The following is an 18,457-nucleotide window of genomic DNA, read 5'->3' on the forward strand; positions in this document are numbered from 1 at the left end:
ATATCGATTAAAAACGTGACAAGCCGCGAATTAGTTTTAGTTTCAACTTAATTGTTTGGGTTTTTTATTATTTTTATATTGGATGCAACTGAAACGCGTGGCCAAACTTCAATGACGAATTTTATGTCACAAATCAATAAATTCCTATAAACGTGTGCCTGAAAATTCTTCGTTTTAGAGAAATTGCAAAAAATAGATGAGAAAAGCCATAATTAATGAAAAACTACCGCGGAAAACGCTTGGAAGCCACGTTGTGACGTCATACCACTCGTTAGCGGCAGGCCTATATACCTACTTAGCTGGCTCCACATACATTATAATATGACATTTTAGCTGTGGAAGCGGATAAAAACAGGCAAATTTAAACTGTCAACCATAATTAAAAGAAAGTCATTACAAATGTTGATAACAAAAACAGATTGATTTCGTTCGAAACGTTAACTGTAATTGTAGACCTTGATGTAAAACGTAAAACTAAGTTATAAACTAAAAATAATGCTGAATAAGCCCTTTTTCCGCGGATCATAGGGACATGAGCCAAGAATTTTTCTGTAAAGCCTTTTACTTTATTGTTCTACAATAATAAAATTACTTTCAAAATTAAGTTTTTGTATATGTACAGGGTCGGAAAGTCCCCATGGTTCATCGGCCGTTACGTGAGAGCGATAAAGAAAGTCATAGAAATCCGTGCGATAGAGAAAGATGGCTATAATGAAGGCGTCTTCTTATTTGTGGAGGGGCGAAATGGGCGGTGACTATTAGACGCTTTCATTATAGCCATCTTTCTCTATCACACGGATTTCTATGACTTACTTTATCGCTCTCACGTAACGGCCGATGAACCATGGGGACTTTCCGACCCTCTATATATAACATTTGTGGATAGCTAGAAATTAAAGTTATCTAACATTTTAATGAAACCGCTTCAACCATTTTCGTGTAATTAAATAATTTTGTAATAAAAAAAGATTCTTTTATGATCCTTACCACCCCGTATCTCTAAAACGAAGCGTTTCCTATATTTTCTTGACTATAATCGCAAGCCAAATAGTGTTGGTTCAACTGTTACAAGTAGGAACGGAACACCTTTCATTTAAATATACATTGAATCGATTTTTGAGATTATACATATCTGCTAATGAGTGTGTTATCGTAGATCGTAGACAGATAGAACTCGAATCCGTATTCGAATTAAGGCAGAAATGAGAGTGGAATTAAATACAATCGATATTTTTCCATTTACACGGTAATTTGAACGGCTCGTAACACTTCTTATGTAACCACATTGTAACCTCAGATTTGTGATTGATACCTTAACAAATACTCTCAATAGCTATCAATTTCGAATTGGTAGTACATATTATTAGATTGACCTAGTTAGTTCTGAAATAAAATTTTATTAGATGTTTTTTTTTTTATTGTTAAGACAGGAAGATTTATTTTTCCTGAAATAAAGGTGACAACTGATTAAAAAATACCATTTATTTTCTTGGTTATTTTTATAAACACTTCTTTGAAGTCTTGTTATACGCTGACAATAAGTAAGCGAATGGTCAGTGTTTGCGTTTATTTTCACTTGGAGTGCTTATGAATATACAGGGTGTTCGAGAAATAAGTGTCGAAATTTTAATAACGTATTTAACTTAACTAATCATCGCTAGCATTTAATACTTAAACTATCAAAAAAATTTAAGCTAGTGTATCTACCATACAACATTCGTATACTTTACTTAGGTATTTCTTTAATAGTCCAATTAAATGGGCCTTTAAATCGCAATTTGGTCAACTTGGCTGAATTTTTGATATAAGTTAGTTTAAGGTATATGATAACAATAAGTGACAGTAATTTTTGTTTTCAACCACCGGTCCGGGGTAAAAGATAAAATAAAGGGGGTTTTCAAGATAACTTAAAAAGAGTAAGAAAAAAGTTCCTTATGAAAGTTGTAGAGCATACAATTCGATTGACTTTTTCTTGTGCTATTAAAATTAACAGAGTTAGAAGTTAGAGGTGGCTAGAAGTTATGCTAGAAGGGGGTGGCTAGAAGGGATGAAAAATTAAAAAATTCATTCATTTTCCTGCTTGTTTTTTTTTCAATCTACTGTAAAAATTGTAAACTATTTCACAGAGCGAACGTGATTTTTTATCTTTGTCGTAAAACAACATTTCGAATTAAATAATCAATCGAATGACAGAAAAAAATTGTATCATCATAAAAATTCACCATTAACAAATTGAAATTGTTATAACTTTTTTATTAAAAATTAAAAAATATATCGTATCTCTGAAAAGAAAGTTTATACATTTTTTAGAGTAGATTGAAAAAAAATTATAAAATTCATTCATTTTTCTGCTCGTTATGATTTTTTTTAAATTTCTGAAATCATCCCTTAACCTCTAGCCACTCCTAACTCTATTAATTTTAATAGTACAAGAAAAAGTCAATATACCATTTTTATGTAGAATTTTATGCTCGACAACTTTTATAAAAAAATCTTTCTCTAGCTCTTTTGAGTTATATGGAAAACCCCTTTAGTTTATCTTTTTCACCCCTGGCCGGGGGTTGAAAAAAAATTACTGTCTCTTATTGTTATTATATACCTCAAACTAACTTATTTCAACAGTTCAGGCAAGCTGACCAAATTGCGATTTAATTGGACTATTAATTCATAAACAGCTCGTTACCATTATTTGAATAAGTACAAAATGCTGAACAAATTGTGAAATTTCGAAAAGAAAATAGACAAGAATTGTTGCTTTTGATGAGCTAAATACGTAGTTCAAATTATGGCATTTATTTATGGGACACCCTGTATAAATGCGGTTATAAGACAAAGTTTGGCTAATCTACACTACGTTTCAAATGAACTGGTCTTTCACTTTGAATATTTAGGAGAAGCATATTATAATTAGAGTTCGGGACTCGGTCGGATGGTCATAGCCGTTGCGTCGACCTTTCGCTACAGCGCCACGTACGAAACCGGTAATAATGGCAGTTATTGGCTTCGCGTTTGCTTCGTGTATACATGTTTTAATATTCTAATAATGTCGAACGCGCCAAGGCGTAAAAAACGATCTTTCAATGATAAAGTACGCAAAAATATTTATTTTTATTTATACCTACCTGCTTATTTATTTGTTTACGACGAACACGCCTATGACTAGCCGACGAAAACCCCGAAGTCTAGTTATAATTAAACTTCAAAGTGATTTCTTTGAAGTCATAAAGTAGACTTTTTCAGTTTTCTTATTTTTGCAAAAAGGAGCATCAATAGTTCTTCTGTTATCATAAAACGTATTGAAAACTAATATTTTTACTAATATTAAAAATGGAACTAAAATAATGGTTTTCAAGCTTTTACAGCTTGTACTGATATTTAAAAAATGATGGTTTTTTAGCCTTAGCTGAGAATCTTTGATTAAATAAATTAAAATACCCTGATATATATGCAATCGGACAAAAACAACTCATAGCCTCCTATCGGTGAAGCATAACATTCACAGAATACTTTTGTGACATACAATGCTGTTACAGTTTTTCAAATAGGCAAATGGCAATAGTTTCCATCTCTTTTTTAATATTAAATCGCTATTTCTCTCAAATACCGGAATCGTTTGTAGTGATTTTCATATACATTTATTTATTTTAAATAACGCATCTTGGCTAATGCAAAGATAATTGTGTTTATAAGTCTAAGGATATACAAAATGTCTGCTAGCAGTATGTAACGTTTGTGCGGTCGTTATGGAACTTATTTGGCAAGCGGCAGAATTTTTTTTTAGTTTTTACTTATTTTATAGTGTTTTACAGCAGTTTTCGAGTTTTATGAGAAATTCTTCCACGCTGGATTTCAAATTACCGTCATACTGGTAGTCTGCAGTGTCTGCCTCTATTTTTCCATAAAAGTGCATATTGTAACAAGAAAATCGCACTTGAGTAGATCCGGTTAGGATCCACTTTTTTCCGATTTTCTTCAACTCCACCCCCCTCCGAAACCGCCATAAAGTTTTGTCTGCCACTATTTTTCATGATTCATGGATTTTTTGCCGCGCCATATCCTAGACTATATAGTAGACTTGCTAGTGGCAATAGACAAAACCCATCATCAGCGCCGTATAAGGGAGACAAAGTCAACCCTAAAAATTAAAACTGTGTGTGTAAAAACGTACACAACATACAAACAGCGTCTGTATAAACACATATTTTTTTGTTGCAGGTCCTTTCACCGCAGTAAAGTGGTGCGATGCTGGCAGGGGTGCCCCCGAAACCGACACGTTGTGACAGATGTTGAGGTGGTTAGGACCACGGAAGGCCCCGGAGCCGCCCGACGCCGGTGGTGGCGTAGCTGCAGTAGCCCAAAACGGGGAGGACGTGACGGACGACCCCTTGGCCGCCATCGACACTGGCCAGCGTCATCGGGGCCACAGGCAGATCTACTCCGTTAGCAGGTCAGTCTACTTGCCCAGGGTTTCACTCAAGAACACTGTACACGCTGCATCCCCTGAAAGTGGTGGAGGGTGAGTAGGTGTGGGTGCTTTAATAAAATTGATTAATACTATTATAAAAACCAGTAGTTTGGTAGATATTGGTGCCAAATGTGTATAAGATCAAATGACATGTCGTTTACCTGGAAATACAAGTTCTATGTAACAATTTTTCGAAGTAGGGGTTTTCTAATAACAAACTTCTGTGAGCTTGTTTCTAGGCATATTTTAATATTTAAGTGACAGGGTAGTATGTCTTCTAGTGGCCTGCATGATATTCTGCACGTACAATTTTGTTATTCGCTCATCTATTTAGTACATATACAAACTCGAAGAACCCCCATAGTCTAGTATCCATTAATGCTAAATTAAAACAGTAGATAACAAAATAAATATATACAAGCACTAACAAAAACTACATAAAATCTAACAATATATGGGTACACATGTCTGCAAGTGACCCATTTTAAGTATTACATCAAGAGCGCCAGTCTATCGCCACCCGGATCGGCTTAACAGTTGCAAGGACAAAAACAGACGCGGGACGCAACAGGGTTCCAGAAAGGTCCACGGCATATTGGCGCCAAGGACCAGAAGCTTATACCTACGACCGACTACACAGAGAAGACTCTCCAGCGAACGCTCGCCCCGACAACACGTATTCTTTTTCACTAGCTAGTTTTCAATAAAAATACTTTTATTTACTGTTGAGAGAGAGAGCTTTATTTGCTGCACACCGAAAGCAACCCTCAAATACGAATAACAAAAACAATAGTAGTCTCATTAATGCAGGTACTTATTTTATTTCACTTTTTTCATTTTTATCATATTTTAATTTTCAAGTGGATTTTTGAAAAGTTCTTAGTGATACCGAAAATTACTCTAAATATTGAATTGTAAGAGGGAATTGATAGAAGTGTTGGTATGTCTAAAGAGTAGAAGAAAGATTATAGTTTCTAAAAGGTCTATACGATACGGTAAAACAAATTTTCTTTGGGAAATAATGTGAGTCGGTTACTCCATTTACCAATTTAATCAATTAACTACATACATCGGTCAAGATTCAAAATTATTTATATCCCTGTGAATACTGATAGTCTCTAGGGAAAAACTTAAAAATCGTCTGCTTAACCCAGATATTTGCAATGTTTAAAGCAGCAGTTTACTTTGCTCTTATATATGTGAGGGGGACCAAGATTTGACCCTTGAGGTACTCCTGATGTTGCGATGGTATTACTGGGCGATAATCTGTACAAATCTACATACTGTGCCATTTTTGTTAAATATTATTTTAACTACCTATAACAACAATGTACCCAATTTACGCACCCCATCGACTTCAACTAGTATCTCCAACAAAATGCCACGATCACTCTTGTTTAGGGTTAATAGTATGTTCCCCTGAATATAAATTCTTTTTTTTTAATCAATTAAATGGTCGAATTATAATTAGTTTTGTGCAAAACTGTACTTGTCTTATCAACTTCGACGTCACCTGTTACATGAGTGTTGTGTAATAATGAAAAAGTAATATTAACGGTCTGTAGAAGGAAGCACAAAAACAAACGCTTAGGATGGGGCATTCTGGAAGGAAGCCTAGATAGTCGAAGAGAGGAGTTGAAGTGCGAACAGTGTGGAGATCGCTAGTAAGAAGATCGGCGGGCAGTGTGTCAAAGTAGTGAAAAGTTAATTGTTTAAAGTGTTATTAGTTAGCCGGTAATATTCTTTAAGTACTTTGTTGTTAATTGTTCTATGTAATCTTATGATTGTGATAGTTATAGATGTTTCATGATAATAATTCTTTATATGTTTAGCTTCCATTGCTTTATGCTCAAGGGCATATATTTTTCTAAGGTAAAATTGTTATAATTATTCTTAAAGATTGCTCATTACTTATTCATGTTAAAGTATATGTATATTGTCGTAGCTGCCAGACGTTGCAATGGCGACTTCTTTGTTTCACGGCGGCCTTGGTTGGCGGTTGTTTTGTATTTATATTTGGGTGGTAAGAGCAACGATCGTGGGTTTCTCTGCCATGCTCTTTCCCCACAGGAGCTCTAGGTGAGCCTGGCACTCTCATTCTATATTAAATGGTTGTTAATGTTTTTGTTGTTCTTTCTATTTGTCACATGTTTAATTTGAATTGTATGTAAATAAAGGTTAGGTGTATTTACTCTGCTTTTGTTTTATATAATTAAACCATACATCCCCTCTAAAAAAGTTAGTAGCCAGTGCCTTCCGGTCAATAAAAAAATAGATACACACAACGTATTTACACATCACATATTTTTGGCCACAACTACGTTTACTGATTTTTTGTCGAACCTGGGGTTGTCATACTACAGTTTTTAAAAAGCATTTTAACACCTGTGTACGCCGCTATTGTAATATTCATGTATTACAAATACATGAATTGTAGGCAACGTACAATGGATGTGAAGGAAGATAGTGTGGATGAACGGTGTTGAAGCGAAGGGCGTCATTTGTTGTTCCGCATTTTGAGACAGTACATCTAAAGGCGGGTATCCATTTGTGTCAAATGCCCCGTAACGTAACACCGAACATGTTACGTTACAGCTAGTGGAGACGGAAAATTGTTGCATGGTACGTGTAACAAATTTGACACGCGTAACTAATCCGGGACGAACCATCAGTCGTCGGTTTTTAGTCGTCGCATCAAAGGGATGCAACAGTACTTTCTGTCACATGTTGAGACGGGGTTACCCTTTTAACGTTGCTTATTGCACATATGATTTTGTCTTATTTTTGTTTCGTCAGTCTTTTGTATATGGTCTGCGGTCAGTCTGTTTTCTACAGTGACTAGGAAGATTTTGTTTTTCTGTGTTTGTGTAAAGAAAAGATTTCCGGAGATTTCCGTTTCTTAATCTTCAAAATTGTATGATGAATAAAAATATATGACGCTGCTGCTAACTGCAATTGCAGTGACGAATCCATTATTGCAGTCAGGTTCATACTGCGAGTTTATGTTACTGTGTCGTCTCTTAACCTTATTTTGTTACGTTACGGAATGAATGATTCGACCAAAACCACACATACTTTCGCAGCGAACCGTGTTACCTTTTGCAACAGCCCGTAACATATTCGTTGTTACGTTACGGAGCATTGACACAAAAGATACCCGCCTTAACTGTGAATTTGAATGTTATTCATCGCTGGAAGCCATCAACAGATTATTTATCTTTGTGTATTTCATTTATCATTATTGATTACTGCTTGAGTTTTTTGCTAGGTTACTTGTTGAGTACTGTTTGTGTGGCCAACAACCCACTCAACAAAAGTAACTCACGACGTATAATTGTGCATGTGCTGCGACTAAAGCGCGCCGTTATTTGAGGTTACATTAGCTTCTCCAGTGGCGGGGTAATTACTAAAAAAGGTTTAAAAACAATTAAGTTTTTATGATGGAATTAAAAAATAATCAGTAGATCTACTTCTATAAAATCCATGTTAGTATAATTTAAAATTTACTAAAGAAAAAAGTAAATAAAGTTACTATTAATTTATCAAATACACTGATTAAAAATAAGGTTAAAGAAAAAATTAAGCTTAGGGAACATTTTCTAGCTAAAACCCACGCTAGTTTCTTGTTTAAGAGCATTTTTGCCTTTAGATTCAGATATAAAATGGGGAATTAGATATGCACTTAAGTAGATTTAACATGATTTATGGAAGAATTGTCCTGCAAAATTATTTGGTTGTACTTGAGTTTGCACTTTTAAAATCATAAGCAGTATCGTCAGGTCCATTTTTTTATATGTTTGAGAAGTGTGAAGTATTGGATACACTTTATTTCAAAATTGTTATGAAATTTTCAGTACATAGACATTCACGAGACCAAGATAGATAATATGCACAGCTGTGAAAGAGTGCTTAGTAATCTTTTATTCAAATGAAAGCTTAACATTTTAAAGATTTCAAGTTTTGCTCAGCAATTTTTGATGAAAGTGCCTTGTTCTAAAACAACAAATTTAAGTATTTTACTAAAATTTGAATTTTCATACTGAAGAAAGTTGGGTATAAATGCAAAATGCAACGTGATCAGCAGCAGCGAAATTCGACAATGCAAAAAATGTCCGTAGCTGAAGAGGTCATCCGCTATTATGATGATGATGATGTTATCTGATGTTATCATGACATACGCCACAAGTTCAATGCCTATTGTCAGGTAAATTTGAAGCTATAAAATTTTATTTTACGGTTTTTGATTTGGTTTATTTTTTTTTTGTAGTTTTAATAATTTTGTTAAATTGTATATATGATTTTAATAAATTGAGGGTTGCTTTCAGTGTGCAGCAAAATAAAACTCTCTCTCAACAAGTGTTGTCGGAGCGAGCGTTCGCTGGAGAGTCGTCTTAGTGTGCAGTCGCTCGCAGGTATACGTATCTGGTCCTTGGCGCCGATCTGCTGTCGTCCTCTTCCGGGAACCATATCCCGTGTTGCACTTGTTTCTTGTGGTTTAGGCCGTTCGCGGCGTCATGCTGGCGCTCTTGACGTAACACTTAAAATGGGTCACTTGCAGACATGTGTACCCACAAATAATCAACTTAAACATAAATTGAAGTTGCTACATAGACATATACAAACTTTCAAAAGCTTTACTGAACAATTTGCTCTACATTCAGTTTTGTAATTTCGAGCAAACGATATATCGTAAGGAAGATTGAGATGAATTGACATAATGACATCAGTTACTAAATATAACACAAAACAGTATAATCCTGTGAAGGTTTTCCTATCACCTTCTGAAGAAAATGAGGTTACCAATCTTTGACTCATTATAAATACCGGTATATTCAACTAACATGGCTTAATTTCGGTATGAACAATTTAGTCCCACTTTAATAAGAATTATTCGAAAACAGAATTCAGTTTCGACAAAAGGGCGTTGCTAATATAAAACATATGAGAATACACTGTTGGACATAGGTATGGGCCAAGTAAAATTGTTCCATAAAGCAATAGTGTTAAGAGGGGTATACACACACTCTTCATCAAAACATAAGTGGCATAAATTATGCAATACCATTTAAATTATCTACAAAATAAATCATCGTATTATATTTTTCATTTATTTTGTTGGTTACATACACCTATGTTTGTGTTGTACAGAGCACTATATACATTTTTCTTCCTGCATTGTTTCACAAGACCGATTACCTGTTAAGATTACTACTTAACTATACATTGGACATGGGATGTCAAAAGAGGTAAACTTGTACTACTGCACCAGAGCTCCAAGACGTCAATGTCAAACACGTGAGATATTTGTTGTGAAAGCTCTTGATAAAATCTAATATGTGGTTCTAAAAATAGTCATGTTTAGTTTCCGTTTCCTCATGATCTCATTGTGTTTTAAAAAAATTCATTGCAGATTCCTGTGATTTCACTAAAATGTTGGTTTTAGTAAATATGGCATTGTATAAAATATTCAGATCTTATTATAATCAGTTTAAAAAAAATGTTATTTATATTTAAATTTTATCAATACACAAACTGATAGTTGAGTACTTAAAAAATCAATAACTTTTTAGGTATAATGTAACTCTAAAGTAGAATGCATTAAGAATTAAAGTAATATAATTTATCGTAAAATAGATATTTTAACAAAGAGGTTATGTAATATTTTAATGAATGTAAGTATCACCATATTTTTTTTAAGAAATTTTAGACTACACTAATCTAACTTTTTGAAAAATATTGCAACTGCAAATTTTCAGTTAGCTTTTTAATTAAACATGATTCATATTTAATACATACAATAGTATTCCGAAAATTTACAAATAAATGAAATATTACATATACAAGTGTGTTTAAAATATGCTTAAAAAATAATAATAAAACTCGAAAACATGTTTTTCCAATAATCTGTATATAACTATAAGAAGAGCGATGATAGAAATAAAAATAAAAATATTGAAATATCGATTTAAAAAGAGGATGGTTCTTATTCATAAATAAATATTTTATATTGTGTTTAGTAATCTATTTAAAAACATTTAAAGTTTGTTTGCTAACTTATATTTGTTTATAGTATATGTCACATATTGCTCATACGAAGAAGTGATAATAGCAACGATTTTTAAATAAATTGTTCATAATAAGATTGACTTCTTACAGATGTTTTGTTCTCAAATAAGAAATTGTCTCTATTTTCCTTTTTAGCTAAAATGTTGTACCGCTAAAAATCAAGATTTTAACATTTCTATAGGAAAAATATTTTGTATTGTTAATTTAAAATGTCAAGGCTCGCATTAATCTAAAATACATGAAGAACTACTGTTTAGTGAACAATAATAATTATATCGCAGGATTAGATATTACTATTTATAGCACAAAGAAAATTATTTACTTATGTAATTAAAAATTCCTTATATTTTTTAAGGAATTAACTTAAATGAATAATTCTGCAGAATGAGGAAATTGTTGAGTGACCTAAAACTGATAGTAATTTGTGAAAATCGTAACCGAAAAATTAACTTGTTGCAAAAAGCAAGGTGATCAGTACCAAATTTCATTTAATCTGAGAACTAGAAATTGTTTTGCTACCTTTTAAATTATTTTATATGCTAAATCTTATTAGAGCCTTTGTTTTATTTGAAAGCTTTATCAAATAATAATATTGTACCTGTATGTTCAATTTTCCCTAAGAGACAAATAATTGTTAATTTTAATTAGAATATTATATAATTTCTTCGTGTATTAACTACTTTGTCAAGACTCTTAAGAATTTACTCAACGTACTTATATAGATAGCCAAGGAAATAATTCACTCCTCTAATTACTTACACAATTCTATCGCCATGACGACTAGGAAACACAAAATAAAGTTTATTTCATTTCAGTTAAATTAAACGTCAACAGTTATGAAAGTAAACAGAGCGTGACATTCGCAATTAAAACAAACAAATAAAAAAAACAATTCTGAATACGTAAAGCATCGCTTTTAATAAGTACGATTTCGAAATAAGAAAAATGATCTCGGAAGTACGTTTAACATACAATTATATAATTTTATTTTGGACAAAGATACTCACGATGTGCAGCCATAATTGTCTATTTCTATTTTGGGTTAAAAGAGGAATTATGCTAATTGAAATATAATGTTACATTTCTTTTTATCGTATTTTATGTTGTTCCTCTACAATTCAACCCTCAAACCACTACCATATCGAATATTTTCTAGAATAAGTCAGAAATGATTCATATTTTCAAAAATGATATGTGAGTCAATATCACGAGCATAAAATACAGTCGCGTGTTCTAATCCTTAAAATATCTCTTATGTAGATTTATACAATACCTACTACTTAAGTATGTCTAAATCCCGCCATTAAAAGTAGGACATCTTGCACATTATCAATATCGAAAGCAGTTCATTTTAGAATTGTGCAAGACTTATTCACGCTGAAGAAGTTTAGAGCAATAACCTGTAGATCACTGATAAGTATACATCGACGAAATTGCATAGATATGAACGTATCCATGCATTTAGCAATAGTTGCACGTATCAGAATCAGATGAAATGTTAAGATGTTTAAATATAATAACCAACTTCGTTAGCTATCCTATATTTACATTAAACAAATATACTTGAAGAATCTATGATAATAATTGAATTCATTAATAGTTTACTTAATAATTATATTATTAAAATACTTATAGACAAGGAGAAGACCTCGCATTCGTGGGAGAAATTTTCCGACTCGATTTTTTTACATATTCAGATTCGTGAGATATTTCTTAACATGAATCAAGATGATACCGGTCGGAAATTTGTGCCCATTTGTTTAAACAAACTTTTTTTTAAACAAATTGTAAAAATTGTTTTTTTCACTCTTTAGGGTTTTTGGCGCACATTATAAACAAAAAAGTTCCTATACACTATGCTTCTAAAATTGATAGTATTAAAGTTATAAACAATTTAAGTGGCTAAAAATGCGAAAATGACGATTTTCAACGGTCGATCTCCGGGTTAAAAATACAAGATGTTGAAGTTTTTGAGACTCTCATTATTTTAAAGCCTTGTTTTTAATTGTGAATAATGCGCTATAAGCTTCTTTACAAACGTGCATATGGAAAAGTTCCATTTTTCCTCAATATTTGGATTTCACAGCTTTTGGTTATCAAAATGAAACAGGTGAATTATTACCTTTTATTACCAAAGATCCATTATCCAAAGACTTAGTTAAACAATGTAAATGTACAAAAAACTGTAAGACTAAAGCTTGTTCTTGTAGGAAAAACTATGTCACTTGTGTACCTTTTTGTGGTTGTAACAGAACAGTGTGACAATTCTTATGATTGAATAAATGTGTGATAATAATCATATGCAGTATTAAATACATGTTCATTAATAAAAATCAAATGTATTTGATACTATTGCCCTTTTCTTTTTTTCTGTACTCTATTTACAATTTTGAATTAATTGAATAAAATTATTATGAATTATGAAATTTAAATAATCAATTTTTACATTATTTTATCAGTAGTAATATTACTTAGAATGCTAAATTCAAAAAACATAAGCTGAAGCCGCTAAACGAAATAGCGAATCCGCGTATGAGAGAGGCGCGCGCGCGGCTCATAGCGCTTTATTAACAATTAAAAAACTCTTTAGTATCTTGTAGGGGGATGTCTATACTTTAATTTAGGTACCTGACAACATCAAAAATAACAATTTTTAACCCGGAAATCGGCTGTTGAAAATCGTAATTTTCGCATTTTTAACAACTTAAATTGTTTATAACTTTAAAACTATCAATTTTAGAAGCATAGTGCATAGGAACTTATTTGTTTATAATGTGCCAAAAAACCTAGAAAAAAAATTTCCAGAGTGAAAAACCAATTTTTACAATTTGTTTAAAAAAAGTTTAACAAATGGGCACCAGATTTCCGGTCGGCATCAGCTTGATTCATGTTAAGGAACATCTCACGACTCTAAATATGCAAAAAAATCGAGTCGGAAAATTTCTCCCACGAATGCGAGGTTCTCGCCTTGTATATTACTCAAATCAGTTCACAAGTCCTCCAAAATGCACAAAGATGATGGTAATTTACCCGCTCCGAAAATTTTACCGAAAAAATGCGTTTAATTTTTTTATCATAACTTTTGTAATTTTAAAGTTATAAATTTACTCAAAAAACCATTTTATAGGGAATTTAAAGCACTCTAAGTTCTGTGATTTGCAGTTTTTTTAAGCCCTTCGTTTTTTAGGCTGAAGATGTTCTGGTATGAGTTGATTACTTTTAGGTGTGTGTGATTATCAAAGTAAAAGCAGTTCATTGGTTATTAAAGTTATTTCATATTTCCTATTAACTCTGATAGTATTCAATTTTATTTACAGCCCAAAACTAAAATTAACATATTTTCTTGCATTTATTGACATATTTATCGTCTCAATTCAGTTTTGGCTCTGTAAATGAGGTTTAAATACATGGAACTGAATTTTGCATGTCATTTTTCAATTTTGATTTAGTTTTCTTCTACTTAAAACGTTATTTGCTAATAATGCTGCTCATTGCTCAAGCTTATTCTACGAACACCGTTGTATCAATAAGGCTGGATTTGTTGATAATCAACACTGTCATCATTAAAAGATTAAGTTTTTATTTTTAAATGAAGGAGTTCATAAATATCAGCAAAATTATTTTTGTCATTTACTAATATATTCTGTTCTCTAGGGTAAATCCACTCTTCGTCGACGGCGCCGACAACTCCGCTCAAAACAATAAGAAGTTAGAGCTAGCATCCCGCCAAAGTTCGCCTGGAGAGAAGTTTAGTTCATCTGGGTACGAGGGTAGCAACGACAGTTTGGACCCCATTTACCAGGAACAGGAGAAGCTTAGGAATGATTCGAATGGAATCGTCGAACAAAATCCGACCTATGTCAAATCGATTAAAGTTTCGGGTCGTACCACTAAAATCAACAAACCTGTGCCATCTCATTCCAGCTCTTCAGGTGCTGGAACTCTGACTACCATACCAGAAGGTAAAGTAGATTTGCCGGTCCCGAAACCCATCTGGCCTCTTGACGATAAGAAGTTGTTGGATCAGTACGATTCTTTAGTTGACGATGCTTTGTTACTCTACACGAGTTTGAATCATAATCCCAATAAAGGAAAAACATTAGAAAATTGCATCGATTTGTCTGTGAAAGAGCTTCTGGTAGAATTGTTGACTAGCATCGACGCTACTCTGGAAGGTAAAAATGGCACACCGCCGGAAGACATGCTGAAGATTATCAACGAAAAGATTAGGATAAAATTAGACACGCTTAAAATCTCGACGGAAGAGGAGATGAAGAAGTTATGTGTCAACCTGAGTAACTGTAAGAAGATGAACTCGGTGTTAAGGGCATTTAGTAATTCTTCGACCAGTGGGAACTCAAGCCAAAGTTTTCCTGAGTGGAGCAACAACAGAGTAAGGACATTATCTTCGGAAACCGAAGACATTTACCAGACCCCTTCGGGTTCGTCGAGTAGTGGTTTTAGTGATTCTTTGAAAGAACGAACTAACGTTTTACCGGTATTTGTTCACGAGGAATTCTCTAGTGTTCCCAACGGTGTTAGAAATGCGATGATTTATGGGACCTTGTGCAGGGCTAAAGCCTCCAATTCAAACGATTTGTTGCTGAGTAAGTCTAAGAAAACCATCACCTTGCCCAAGAAGAGTTTACTGAAGGCTGTGAATGACAGTAAGCCGAGTGTTTGGGAGCAATACTATGGGGTTAGAGCTGCCGAAGGATCAGATGTCAAGTATGTGACCAAACCTTCGGACGTTCCTCTTTTTGTAAGTAAAAATCGCTCTTCAGTTTGATTATATAATGTTTACTTAGATTCGTTACCTCATGTGCAATCAATGAGAGTTGCTTATGCCATGCCTTTCGAAATTTTATGTAAGTTTAATACTACAAATAATTTTTCTCGCGTTTATTTTAATTTTACAGCTGGGACAACTAATCTAATAATCACAACCGTAATAATTGAAAAAAATTGATAGGTAAATATTAAGAAATCTTAAGTAACTTTATATTTCTTCATAGTGTATCAGCAAAATGTTTGTCACTTTAACACAATTGTAAAATTTCACAAACTTCCGCGTAAGTTTTTCTTTCATTTGGGAACACAAGATGTCGTCACTAAAATCACTGTACCTACTAATTTTAGGTATTATTCTTTCATCTTTTCTATTGCACTTTCTGCACCAAACCGTTTCTTTTGCAGGAGCGTAAATCTTTGGTTACTAATACCTAAAAACAGGAAACTTTTACATAGATGCGCAATTGGTGGCAGTTAAAAAACCGATTTACACACAGGCACTGGTAGTACTGTTGGAACAAAAAAAAAACAGTTAACAAAAGACTATTAATCCTTGGTTTTCTTTCCCATATACCTACAGTTTAAGCTTTCTGCATTGAAGCATTAGTTTCAAGTGTATAAATCTTACTGTACCGATATTGCCGTTATTTCTTGTAATTGTTTCTGAAGCGAAATTGAAAGAAATTAGGGAGGAAAGGTTTTTAATGAAATATTTGCATTTTAATAACGGATCATAGACAAAATTGGCATACACCTACTTGTGCTTTAACATTTACACAATACGGGACAATTAAATAGTTTTATGGTGAATCATGATCATGAATATATTTTGCAATGGATGATATGCGAAGAAAATTCTTATTAAACAATTTAAACAAACAGGCTTACATAACTTTCCCATAAATTTAAATACATATAATTAAACGCATATAGTTACGTATACAAGAGGATAAAACTTCAGCTTGTCCATATTTTAGAAGTAGTCAATAATTGGAATTCAATTTATGTGAGTTTTAGTGCATTCTGTTAAATACGATATTGACAATAATACACTTTTACGGTTCACTATGTCTACATTTTTTTTACCGAATTACATCCAAGGCAAATCAGCCCTGAGGACAGTAGCAAAGCAGTGGATTGGGGAAACTATACCTTAACTAAGGTTTCCTTTTTCCTGCATCTCCGTCCGTTTGTTTGTAAATATTGCAACATTAGTCCACGGACCACATCAATCTGGTGTTAATGGAGTAAGAAAATATGAAAATATTTTGCTTCGATAATTTGAAGGAAAAATGTATTGATATGTTTAGCGCTATTATTAAAGGTATTACTCGTGTTCAAGGGTAGGTCACATCAGTTAGTTTATTTCAATAGTGTAAAAATGTAATGGAATTTAATTTTATTTGTTTGTATATTGTTACTCTGTTCTACAGAACAGGATGGTAAAGAGAAAAAAATTACAGAAGAAGCATTAAAAAAGAAAAAAAAAACAACAATTGATAAGTATAATAAAAAAAATCGTGCTTAAAAACTAATTTGATATTAATATAAAAAGAGAGCATCAATAGTTAAAAATTGCAATTGAAAAAATAGTACCTATTCAGCTAAAATACAGTGATTTTAATTTGGTAGCGCTGGACTAAACGATAATAAATTACACATTGTGTAAATATGGTAGGTGAATATTTAAATATATTTGTACGTGGCGTAGAAATATAAAAAATTTTCTCTCTTGAATTGACCCTCAGAATTTGGTTATTCAAGATTTTTCAACGAATGTCGAATAGTGGAAAACCAATAGGTGGAAAAACACCATTTACCTTCCTATTTTAAAATTTAGATATGTAACAAATCTTCGATATTCTGTACAAGTGAATTATAGTGGGGAGACCAAACGGGTGTAGCATATTCAAGCTTGAGATCTAACAAAAAAATACAATGTTTTTAGCGTGTTTATTTGGACAAAATTTGACTATGAAACTATATGACTTACAAGATTCAGATATTATTTTTCAATGTGTGAATTGAACTTATCATCAAAAATAGCATCGAGATCGCAAAAAGTGTTAGTTCGAGTAAACACCGCTAAAATTATAGTCAATTATTATTTTTGTTGATTTTAAAGTGTAAGATATTATGCTACACTTACAGCATTCAAAGGAAGTCTATTCAATTGGCATCACTTATCAATTTGAATCAAATCATTTTGAAGATGTATACAATCGTCGATGTTTTCAATGGTTGAGAATATCTTCAGGTCATCAGCATAGAGAAGGTAATTAATATCTAAGCAATTGGTTATATCTTTGATAAAAATGTTGAGCAGAAGGGACCAAGAACAGATCCTTGCGGGACTCCAAGCGTGACTAAGTAATCCACAAACTTACACCCTTTAAGTGACGTATTGAAATCTATTTGACAAATAAGATTCAAATAATTGCAATAGGGAATACGAGAGACCAAATTTGTTAAGCTTTGATAGTAATATTTCATGGGTAAGTCTGTAGAATGCCTTTCTACGGAAAAACGTGAAAAAATTGATAGCAGCAATCTGACGACGGATCTTGTAAGGGGGGGGGGATAGTTAATGAAAAATACATAAATTAGTACAGCCAATTTTGCCCCCACCCCGAATAAACAATGGTCAATGTAGTCAAAATGAGGTTTTTCTCAAATACAATTTTTCAGAGGCAAAATAGAGAAAAAGTTAAAATTTCTTTTCTTATTCATTAAAATCGGTGCATGATTTATCGAGATAATTGCAAAAAACATGCATTTTTGCAGTGTTTTTTAATTGTTAATAGCTTTTGCAATAATGGTCATAGGCGAATTTTAATCTACTAAAGATGAGGGTATTATGACCCTTTATATGTGGCCACAAATTGGGCCCAATCGGTGCAATAGTTTATGAATAATTGCATTTGTTTATCCCAAACACGATTTTTTTAAACGATTGAGCTAGCTCAGTGAGTGCATAAAAATCAATTTAAACGCCGGGAAATGATAGTTAAACGTCTGAAAATTATGTTAAAAAAAAAATCGATTTTTTTCAATTTTGTTGTATTTTTTTCAATGCAAAAAAGGTTTTTTTTTTATATAAACAAATAGAAGTAACTCCGGAACTACTGGTCTCAG

General features: G+C 32.7%; 1 protein-coding gene across 1 annotated transcript in view; it reads left to right on the forward strand.

Annotated features, from left to right (window-relative positions):
* The first annotated feature begins 4,222 nt into the window (after positions 1-4,222).
* The window catches only part of LOC108912123, a 91,087-nt gene continuing 76,852 nt past the window's right edge, over positions 4,223-18,457 (forward strand). Inside the window, exons 1-2 of the mRNA XM_018717290.2 lie at positions 4,223-4,447; positions 14,186-15,293. Coding sequence (XP_018572806.1) covers positions 4,284-4,447; positions 14,186-15,293 — 1,272 coding nt within the window. The 5' untranslated portion in view covers positions 4,223-4,283. The remainder of the gene's footprint in view (positions 4,448-14,185; positions 15,294-18,457) is intronic.

This window comes from Anoplophora glabripennis, unplaced genomic scaffold (assembly GCF_000390285.2).
Source record: "Anoplophora glabripennis isolate ALB-LARVAE unplaced genomic scaffold, Agla_2.0 scaffold479, whole genome shotgun sequence".
In the NCBI taxonomy this organism is placed as follows: Eukaryota; Metazoa; Arthropoda; class Insecta; order Coleoptera; family Cerambycidae; genus Anoplophora; species Anoplophora glabripennis.